General features: G+C 42.5%; 1 protein-coding gene across 3 annotated transcripts in view; it reads right to left on the bottom strand.

Annotated features, from left to right (window-relative positions):
* Positions 1-218: 218 nt before the first annotated feature.
* The window catches only part of pparab (peroxisome proliferator-activated receptor alpha b), a 50,185-nt gene continuing 38,899 nt past the window's right edge, over positions 219-11,504 (bottom strand). For all 3 annotated transcript variants that reach the window (XM_015963950.3, XM_015963951.3, XM_070550298.1), the window contains 4 exons: positions 11,038-11,176; positions 2,711-2,910; positions 773-1,226; positions 219-695 (listed from right to left, as the gene is read on the bottom strand). In XM_015963950.3, coding sequence (XP_015819436.1) covers positions 451-695; positions 773-1,226; positions 2,711-2,910; positions 11,038-11,176 — 1,038 coding nt within the window. In that variant the 3' untranslated portion in view covers positions 219-450. The remainder of the gene's footprint in view (positions 696-772; positions 1,227-2,710; positions 2,911-11,037; positions 11,177-11,504) is intronic.

The raw sequence follows: 11,504 nt of genomic DNA, 5'->3' as shown, positions 1-11,504 counted from the left end.
CAGATTGAGCTGATGCTGCTTTGCTTTATATAGTTGCTGCCTCTGAAGTCAGTTTTATCAAAGCTATATGGCTATTTCACATCGGTATAAAAAAATCTGTTCAAGCATACAACTGGAGTGGCAGTCACCAGGTTGACTCTCTTTCCTCGTTTTAGGGCTCACTGAGGGTCAGAATAACCAGAGAGGCCACCTCACCACCTAAGGGTTTGGTCAGAGCAACTCAGCCAGCTGGATTTATTTTTTTCATGATTCAGAAGGTCTGTGCAGTGAAACTAAGACAACAATCAGATTTAAGTTCTTTGAAGCTAAAAGAACACTCCAGCTTGATGGGAGATGGACACATTTAGTGGTTCAACCCCTAGCTTATGGACAACTCCATGTCTTATTGTGTCCCTAATAAAGAAGGGGCTGATCTGCAGGGTTCTTCTGCTGGTTATTCCTCCATGATCCTCAGTACATGTCTCTGTAGATCTCCTGTAGGAGCGGGTGCAACGAGGTGTCCTCTGTCTTTTTGATCTCCTGCACCAGCTGTGCGTGTTCAGTGACCAGCTCACGAAGATCAGCCAGTTTCTGCAAAAGCTTTGGGAACAGGAAAGCGTCATCTGGGTGATTGGCCAGCAAGTGGAGCTGCAGGACATGCACAATGTTCTCCTGCATGGCCTCGATGTGTGCCACGTTCACCAGGCCTGGTCGGTCTGAGTAACGAAGACAAACGATAGAGGTTACTCAGAAATGTAAGAACGTAGGTCAAACATTTTCTCTGCATCCTCACCTCCGCAGCAGATAATAGCAGCAACAAACAGAGCCAGGTCACTGTCGTCCAGCTCCAGCGCATTGAACTTCATGGCAAACTGGAACTTAGGCTCCATCATGTCACTGACAGGTCGCCTTAGGCTCTTGAGGAACTCCCGGGTGATGAACCCCGAGCCGTACGCAACAAGAAGCCCGTCTTTGTTCATGCAGGAGGCGAGCATGGCGAAGATGGCTTCATACACGCCGTACTTTAACAGAGTCACCTGATCGTTCAGGTCCAGGCTCGAGAACCCCGGGACGGACTTCGCAAACTCTGTGAGCTCCGTGACGGTTTCCACAGACGTGCATTGGCAGCAGTGGAAAATACGGACCTCCACCTCCCTGTCCTTCAGAGCTCCAGCTGAACCCACCATCTTAGCAACCAGTGTCTGCTCTGCCAGCTGAAGCGTCTCCATGTCATGGATGACAAACGGCTGCAGGTGAAGAAGACAAACATGTGAGTGATTGTACTCTGCAGCTGAAATGCCCCACAGCTGGTGCAATGAAAACAAGAACGATAACACAACCTACCCAACATCAGGACAATCTAAAAACAGAAACACACACACAGAAAACACTTCATACTCAAACTATGGGTCCTTTTACTGGTACACATGATGTAAACAGGCAAGATCTTTTTGACATCAGAGGCGACTGGTCTCGCTTTTACCAGCAAGACCACAGTTGACGAGACAAACAAGCTGATGAGCAGCAGTAGGGGTCCAGAAGTAGGTGGGCATGACTAGGCTCACTATTATCTATGCTTGGTCATGTCTGAGGCTGGAAGCTGGGTCCATCTTCAGGTTGCAATCCCCTTTTCCCCCACATGGTGTCAGTAATTCTCCAAAAATCCAATAATTTCAGGATCTGTTTTTACTCTACCATGAATTTTAATTCATGCTTGGCAGCTATGTAAAAAAAGAGGATGCAAAGCAGTAATAACCGTTATTTTTAAATGATCACAAACGATTCTCCCCCTTGAGTAAACTATGTGCCTCGGTGAGTCTTACCACAGTAAAACCAGTTAGGGCGGATGATCAAACCAGTGAATGCTGTGAGCTCATTTGAAGCCAATTATCTCTAATTCTTCTAACAAGGAACTAATGAGTCAAGTCTGATGACTACTCTTGATGGAGCGCTACGGCCTGTTTTAAACCAGCTATCTTTAAATCTGATCATTAACACATTAATTACAAAACAAATAATCTAAAAAATTATAATTTAATCAAATTTTTGGCCAAAAATTCATTTCATGAAATGTTCACAGCTGCATCAAACATAAATAAATAACCAGGAGGAGGAGTGGATCAAACGTGCACGTTTTCACTCCGTTCCTTCTTCTCCTGAGTCTTTGACCTCCAGAGGCGGAGAGCTCTGAGTGTGAACATGGATGTGCACTTGGACTGTTCTGTTGCTTCTGACCCATTTCACACCCACACTCATGGAACCTAAAGCGCCTCTGGACCGTGGTTTCTGACCCTCCGCCTCCTCCACCACCACCACCCCAGTAAAGAGGAAGTGAAATAACAGGAGAGAGGTAGCCTGGGAGCGAGTGATGAAAAGTGCATGGATGGAAACAGGTAGATCAGAGAGAAGTGATGTTTTTATCCACTTAACTACTTTACTGCCTTAAGTTACATTGTCGTCCAGCCAGTGCGCTGCATCACACTGCAGGCTGAGCAAGGCTCTTGTTGTCTGGCTGTATGTAATCTCTGTGGAATATTAGCTTGCTTGCAAATTTCTATTGTTATATGCAACGCACTGAAATGATCCCACTGGAACAAATAAATCAAATGTTACAAGAAAACCTGACTGTGGACTGTGAGGAAACACTGGCAGGAAGAACATGTATTCCTACCAATCCACAGACGTAATCCCACCCGTTCACTCACTAACCCGCCACTCTGAATCAACCTACGGGGGTGCTGGTCTTGCCCGTGAGAACGGTCCGAGCCTTGGCCTTGTTCATGCTGAAGTTCTTGAGGTAGGCATCATAAATCTGCCTGGCCAGAGTCTTCTGGTCTGCTAGCTGAGTGTTCACTACCTCCTTGTCCACCGTCACCATCTCCGCCTTGAGTTTTAGCTTCTCTGACTGGGGCATCCTACCAAACCGGATGGCTGTGAAGAGTGGGGTAAAAGTCAGAATGAGACAAGACTTTACTGCAGCATGGAAGATAAAGCAACACCAAAGAGTTTAAACACTTTGTGCTATTCATTTAACAGTGGGTTTCAGGAGGGGCCCTCTATCTGTATTATCACTTACCTGATGTTAGTATTAGCTCGTTGTTAGCGCTAGCTACGGCAGGATTGCAATCCCACTTTTAACCAGTAGGACGGGGAAGCAGGAAACTGTTTAGTGTCTCTTTAAAGCAGAGTGCAAAAAATAGTATACACTGTTAAGCTGGGGACACACTACATGACATGTTGCCAGACTTTAGCCAGGATTGACCGTTAGGCTAAATAAAGTACCAGTTGGGGACAGCCGCCATGGAGATTTTTTAGTGTTTGAGGGACAGAGTCACACAACCCTACAAGTTTGTAAGTAAATAAGTAAGTAAAAGTTTATTTATATAGCGCCTTTCACATATATAAATCACAAAGCGCTGTACAACATGAGTAAGATCAGGGCAAATACCTCTAACCAATAAAAACATCCGAAAAACAATAGCAGTGAAAAAATAGAAAATAAAATCATGAGTATAAACAAAGTGAAGGTGTGAATTCGAACAAAGCCATCTTTTAGAACATTTAGGGAGGGAAGGCCTGGATGAAAAGGTGAGTTTTTAGATGATTTTTAAAGACCTCTACAGTGTTAGAGAGACGGAGATTTGAAGGTAGACTGTTCCAAAGTCTGGGTGCAATAGTCTGAAAAGCCCTGTCCCCTTTGGTTTTCAGTCTGGCTCGAGGAACAGCCAGGAGGTTTTCAGATGTGGATCGGAGGTTCCGAGAGGTGGTGTGTGGGGATAAAAGCTCAGATAGGTAGCTTGGAGCCTGGTTGTTAAGAGCTCTATAGGTCAGGACTAAAACTTTAAACTGTATTCTATATTCTACCGGGAGCCATTGGAGGGACTGTAAAACTGGAGTGATGTGAGCTCGTCTGCTGGATTTGGTTAGGAGTCTGGCTGCTGCATTTTGGATGGCTTGAAGGCGTGAGAGGGAGGTTTTGCTCAGACCAGTAAAAAGAGCGTTACAGTAGTCTAAGCGTGTTGACACAAAGACATGGATGATTTTTTCCAGATCTGCAGTAGAAACCAGTTTACAGACTTTTGAAATGTTTCTCAATTGAAATAAACAAGAGCATGAGATGGTTTTGACGTGTGAGTCTAAACTTAAAGCTGGATCAAAAATAACTCCCAGGTTTCTAATGTTGGCCTTGGCTGACGGGCGAAAAGAGGCAATTTCTTGCTCGATTTTTGGCTGAAGTTCCGGGGGTGCAGCGATCAGGGTCTCTGTCTTGTTGGCATTGAGGACAAGAAAGTTGCTGGACAGCCAGTTACTGATCTGGGTCAGGCAAAGTACAAGGGTGGCCAGCCTGTCCAACTGGTGTGGCATAAAGGACATATAGAGCTGAATATCATCAGCGTAGATGTGGTAGGAGATGTCTGGGAAAGACTGAATAATGGGCTGTTTGTGAAGGGAAAAGACCTGACCTGACCTTAGATGCAGCCCGTAGTGATGTGACGCTCACAAACAAATCGAATTGGGGATGTCCAGATTCGATCGTGTGATCGGAAATCGGTCTCGATCACATGATTTCAGACTAATCGGGATCAGGCGTTACTTCTCGACTCAGACTCAGATACTGGGTTCAAATTACAGGAGAGCTAAGGGGAACCCGGTTCTCCAAACAAGACGACAGGCTCCTCTAGAAGCCCTCGACTTACACACCCAGAGGGAGCCCGAAAAAAGATCCAGTTTCTACCTATATAACATTATTTATATCATTATTTCGATCTCAGCGTAGTGTGGATTCTTTTGAGCGGAGAGGACGAGAGTGGCAGAGCACTGATTACTCATGCACTCCAGGCAGCTGCATCACGCACGCAGCCACAGTAACATTCTCAAAGCGGTGCCACCCAAAAAACATATAATTAACACACAATCGTTCATGTTCCTTCATTTTCTCTCTGGTGATTTTCTGTTGTATTTGTGTCCTAGTAAAAAAACAACAACAAGAAAACAAAACAAAGTCCTTGAAAAATGTAGGTAGATTTATCACCACTGCATTTTTTTTATTATTTTTTTTACTTTGATAAAGCAATAATTTATCAACATGTAATATTTATATATTTGATACAATTCAGATCACCTTCGTAGCTTAATCCCACACCCAGGGCCGTATCAAGACATGTTGGGGGCCAAGGCAAAATAGACCCCTGCCTGGTATTTTAAGTTAAGGTGTATTAAAACTTTTTAAATTTGCACTTAAGTCCAAAAATGAAGACTTTGTTGTTTATTATTCAACTGTTCAAGTTGCCTCACAGAAGGGCTCTGTTGACAGAATTGTTAAATAAAGTTAATTAAATAAAAAAATAAGGAACATTCTGGACCTGTTTCTTCACTTTCTTTATTATTTTTTTATGTATCGAAAGTATCGGATCGGGACTCGGTATCGGCAGATTCTCAAAATCAAATAACTCGGACTCGAGGGCAAAAAGCCTGATTGGGACCTCCCTAAATCAAATCAATGTCTCTCCGTTCGAACCGTTCATTTTTTTTATTGACTAAAGGCGCGTCATCATCGAGGAGGCAGGTGTTCGAGCAGCGTGCACTACACACGCCTGCTTTGTAGCAACTAGTTTCATTTAATGGCGAAACTAAACGAGCCACGGAAAGAACTCGAAGCAGCAGGGGGGACGGATTGGGAGAGGAGTGTGGGGGGATGGGTTGGAGGGGCAGCAATAGCCAGTCTTTTGAACGGCTCCTTCAAAGAGCCATATGCCTCGTCACTTACAGCCACGGTGATTATCAACCCAACAGCACTCAAGTGATATTATATATAAAAACACATAAATGACAACAATAAAGTTCACTTTGTTTCATGTGTCTAAGTGTAAATCTGATCCTGGAGGTGTACGGGCTCAACATTAGGTAAAAGTTATTCTGGTTAGTTTACACGTTTCAAACAGTTACTGGAATCTGGTTAATGAAATAAATCAATTATCAAAACAACTCCATTACAAATCAAATAGCTTCAGCCATAATCTTGGTCAGGCTGTTCTGTGGAGTCAAGTTCCTATGCTCTGGTTCGCTGGAGCACTGGCAATAAAATTCTCTCTGATTCTCTGATTCTGATAACAAAGCTCTAAGAGAGTTTTGAGACACTAAGCCTCAGCAAAGAAAAGCGATTCAAACAAAGTATTTTCCCACAAAAGGAACTTTCCAAGAGAGCAGTGTGGTTTCAACAGGTTTCAACCGGACTGTAGCAAAAAAAAAAAAAAAAAAAAAAATCCAAACATCCAGGCTAAAAATAGCACAAGCGAAAGGAGAAGATAAACAACCATGACCTTAGATTATCTTTTTTTCCCTGTTTTAAGGGACTGTGACGATCATTAGACGGTCGTGAAATATAAAATAATGCGCAGCATTAAAGACAAATGTACATCAGGGACATAGAGGGGATGCATATAGCATCTTAGACAGGTTGATCCTATTGGACTAATGATGATTAGTGGTGACGCGTCTTTAACCCCCCCACTGTAGTACCCAATAAGACCCAATGCAACATCTCCCTTTATGCTCATGTTAAGAGGGAACCCAGGGTCTTAATGGATTTAATGGGCACAATCTGGTGCACACACTCAATAACACACAGATATCATATGGAGAGCCCAACACTCAGCTGCAACTCGACTTTATGGGATCATAAAAAAGTGTAAAGGAGGATTTAATTTCCTTTTTTTCTAATAAACTCATGAGCCAAATCTGAGCAGGGAGTTAGCATGCTGCTCATTAGATTACTGCTCACTATGTGGAACGAGATGATCCAAAGATGCCTAGGCAGGAGTCGAGTCTAATTAAGATGTGTGGAAGTGATGGATGTTAAGCTCGGCATAAGGCCACTTCCTGAGAGCCGATACAACAGATAAGTGTGTGAGGCAGTGAGTACGCGAGCTAAATGTGTTTGGGAGGCAGTCTGTTGAATCATCTGTTTCTGTGGTTTATCTTGTTAGTGCACGAGACGTGAGCTTCTATTAGGAATTAGCAGACCTTCAGCCACTAGAGGTGAAAATAAGATAAACAGGCGTGTTTGTTTTAGTCAATCAACTGAACTTTGAAGAGAAACATTGATAAATGTTGATTAGGTTGTTAGCTAAACCCGGTATGCATGTTTAACTGTGAGACCAATCCCAAGTCTATAATCTCCAAAATTAGCAGTGCTGTGGTCTTGGACCTCGGAGAATCATGTTGCACTCATCTCAAATGACTCTCCTCCCTCTCTACTATTACATTTCTATCCATGAAAGCTAATACATACGCTGAGATGAAGCACAGCTGAAAGAAATACGAAGGCAGCACCACCACCGGTAGAAGATATTTATATATTTTTTATAAATATTTATTTCATTTATTATTTAAATAGAAAAAAAAACTATACTAACAGTAAAATGAGGTTTCTCAAACCAAGAAACAGAAAGAAGAAAACTTATGTTATCTGCCCCTTTTTAACTAAAATGACATTTATACACTGAAATAACACTAATTATAAATTAGCCTATACAAAGTAATTGCTTGACTGGTTAGCTAACTAGAGTTCAAACCAGAGTGCACCCTCCCAACTTTTCATCCTCAAGAGCTCATATTGTGTCCATGTGCAGTGAAATGGTAAATGGCCTAGTATTTGTATAGAGCTCCGGGAGTTGACGTCACTTCTCCCGGCATGCAACAGTTCAAATCGAAACGGCGCCATATTGGCATGCAGAAGCCCGCAGCTGGTCTATTTGTTATTGTCAGAAAACTCAATCAAACGGGAAATATGGTAGATTCCTGTTGTGCCCCAGGATGCAGAACAGACGCGGACAACATAAGGACTGAGCCATCTACAGGATTCCCCAAGATCCGGAGCGCTGCAAACGTTGGATCATTGTAATAAAACGTGCTAGTGACTGGGCTAAAATGAAACTGTGGGACCCCGAGAGTAAAGGTTTTCGCTTATGCAGCGACCACTTCATATCAGGTACTTAAACCAATGTTTCCTCAACTGTGTATGGTGTTTATTTTAAATGCTTTTATTACGATTCTTAGTGGGCTTCCTAAACTTATTTTGGTGTGGCTTTTTCTGTCTTATTACTCATAGCAACAAGTAAACGTCACGTAAAACGTTGCCTCGTGATTTCTGCATGCTGCCGTTTCCGTGTTTTATGATCACAGCAATTAACCGGCTAAGCTGTATTTAATTTTTAAGCAATGGTTGATCAATTGTCAGATCACACATAAAAAGCACTTTGGATTGCTATTATCTGTCTCACCGAGACAGATCTCAGACAGATCCTGAGACGCTCCTGCCTGACATTTTTATTTTATTCACGGAAAAAAATCAGACTAGTGATTTCTCTTGGCGTTCAGTTTATACATTCAAACAGCACAGCACTTTATTTAAACTACTTACATGTAAAGCTGTTATTTGTCCATCCATTTTCATCCGCTTATCCGGAGTCAGGTTACGGGGGCAGTAGTGTCGAGAGGCCCAGACTTCCCTCTCCCCAGCCACCTGGGCCAGCTCGTCCGGGGAAATCCCAAGGGGTTCCCCGGCCAGGTCCGGTAAGAAGTCCGCTCTGACAACTTCTGGCATTTTTAAAAAGTATCCCAGGGGTACGGTAACGGTCGGAGATGTTTAGTCTATTTAATTTCTGACTATATAAAACAATTTCTTCGGTTTTAAAGTGAAGTAAACTCCGACGAAGTAAAATCCCGATCCCGTTCATGTCCATGTTTATGATCCGTGTTTGTTTATGTTTTTTGCCTGCCAATATGGCTTCTACTAACTGAGAGTCACGTGGGGTCCGTGGGACTCGCGCTGCTGCGAACCGGTTCCACTGTCACATTCCCGCAGAAACTGGTTGATCACACTGGGGCCAGACTACTAGCATGTGGCTTTACAACCACAATGTCCTTGGAATCAAAAACGCTTTTAAAAGGGAGGGAGGAGTCCTAACTGTTGCTGCAGGCGTGTTGTGTGAGAGTGCAATTATATACTGGTTAATATATTTTTGGGTTCAGTTGCTTTCATGTGGCCTAATGTGAGTCTATTTGGGATCACTGGAATGATCAGCAGCATTTCTTGATGTGACTTTATGGCAGTTGCCCAGGGCATCATCACAAGGAGAATGGCATTCATTTACTTTTGTTTTATTTGGTATTTTTTCAGTCATTTTTGGAAATAGTGATTATTTTTGATTAATTCACAGCCTATGTTTACATTTACATTTAAAAATGAGTTGTTTGACATCCCCAATTATAATAAATGTCTACAGATGAGATCAAACAAAACAGATGAGAATTGCCCTTAAAGAGCAAGTCACCCCCAAATAAACTTTTTTTTGCTGATAAACTAAATAAACGAGTGTGTAATCGTGCTGCAGACACGTGTCGTCAATAATTTGGCACTTCAGTGCATCTTAGTTAAAATTTAAATATTCTGCCTAAAACTGGCAGCGTTGTGCTGTTGTCAGGTAAAAACTCTGCACTTAAATGCATTTAAATCTGCCACCGCTATTGGCTAAGAAGTATGCTATGATGTAAACTGGTACATTATGATGTCACAATGCTGTCGTGAGTCTGAGTGTGTTTGTTAGCGGCTCCGCCCTCTCGGTCTGCCAGGCAACAGCATGTGTTGCATTTTTCAAACATGAAGTGGGAGTGGAGTTAGACTCTGGTAAGGGTTGACGTGCTCTTTAAGCTGTTTAACTTGGACCAAGCATTTTAGGTCACAGATAGGTGTAGCTTAGGGTCTCTGTCTATACACCTTATAAGACAATTTAGGTGATGGCATGTTGTTTTTCTGCTATTGAACTGTTTTCTAATAATGTTGTGTTTAATAAAGTGAAGGAAGGAGAAAAATAACGTTTCCCTAGCAATTTTTAAAAATGTCCCTATGTAATCCGATTAATCGTGTCGAGACCCCATCCGATTCATCGATTATCCAAATAATCGTTTGTTGCAGCCCTACTCTATAGCACCTTGTTAGGGCTCTAAAACCCCCCAAGGCGCTTCACAACACAATCAGTCATCCACCCATTCACACACACATTCACACACTGGTGGGAATGAGCCATGATGTAGCTACAGCTGCCCTGGCCCAAGGACACAACAGCAGCATTCTCTAGTCAGAGCCGGGATCAAACCTGCAACCTTCCGTTTACTGGACAACCCGCTCTACCTCCTGAGTAGTGTTGTGAGGAACTATCTTTAGATGAATCAAGCAGCTTCTGAAACGTGAGCAGAGGAAGAAGCTGTCCAGTTCTGAGAAGGATCCAGCTTGCTATCTCCGGATAAGAGATTTGCCTCGACAGAGGCTGCACTTAAACACAGTCATTTCTCCTCTAACTAATGTTTCAGAAAATTGTTACACAAACTGTTACAGCTACATTATGACCAACTTTGCTCAAAACATAGGAAATTGATTTTGAATCTTAGGATAAATAGAGGGGCTACATTGTAGCACTGTTGTCTTACAACGTGAAGGTCGCAGGTTTGATTCCCACTGTGGACTTTCTACATAAGGATGTGTTCTCAACCTTGCCAAAGAGGGTTTTCTCTGCTTACTCTGGCTTCCTCCTACACATCCAAATCATGCTCGTCAGACTGATTGAAGACTTTAAATTGTCCTTAGGTATCACTGAGTGATTGATTGTCGCTGTGATGGACTGGTGACCTGTCTAAGGTGTCCTCTCTCCCTGATGACTGCTGGAGATAGGCAACAGCTACTCTATAAGCAGTTCAGATGGATGGATGTACAAATAGATAGAGGAACATAAATCACTGATAATCAGAAAAAATAAACATGTTGGGAATTTTAGGTCACTGATTATTTTTTCTTTGGACTATTGTAAACATTCTGGTTTGGTTTTAGCCTTTAGAAATAAGCCTACCTGACTTTAAAATGCACAATCACAACAAACATAACACTATGTTGTATTTGGTTTCGTATAATCCCACACTTCATTAGCTTCTGTTTTCCTGAAGAACAAGCACCTTGGCTTTGCATGTTTTTGAGTGTTTGCGCATGCACTCTACAGGACTCACCGTTGTGGGACATGCCCACGGCCAGGCACTTCTGGAATCTGCAGTATTGGCACTTATTGCGGTTCTTTTTTTGTATCTTGCAATGGCGCTCACACTTGTCATACTCCAACTTCAGACGTATGGTCCGCCGAAAGAAACCCTGAAGGAACAAGGAAAGTGGAAAATTATGATTTTCTAGTCAGAAGTTAAATATTCCTTGAAAAGCCCTCAAACAGGGTAAAACAAATAATGTATTTAACAGCTCTTTTAGACAAGCAGGTTTTTGTTCACATTTGAAGGGTGAGTAACACTTTCCAACACACTGTTTCAATATAAATGTCTCCCTGTTTACATGGCCTCAACAAAAAGTAACTTTTGGGAGGAAGAGAAAGGCCAGAAAGCATATCTGTGTTTCTCTGTAAGGTGGAAAATGGCCAGAGGAAAAGGTTACTTACCTTCATCATGTTGGTTGTTTTGTATTTGAATTA

The sequence above is a fragment of the Nothobranchius furzeri genome, chromosome 4 (genome assembly GCF_043380555.1).
Source record: "Nothobranchius furzeri strain GRZ-AD chromosome 4, NfurGRZ-RIMD1, whole genome shotgun sequence".
In the NCBI taxonomy this organism is placed as follows: domain Eukaryota; kingdom Metazoa; phylum Chordata; class Actinopteri; order Cyprinodontiformes; family Nothobranchiidae; genus Nothobranchius; species Nothobranchius furzeri.
This window is presented reverse-complemented; position numbering and strand designations above follow the sequence as displayed.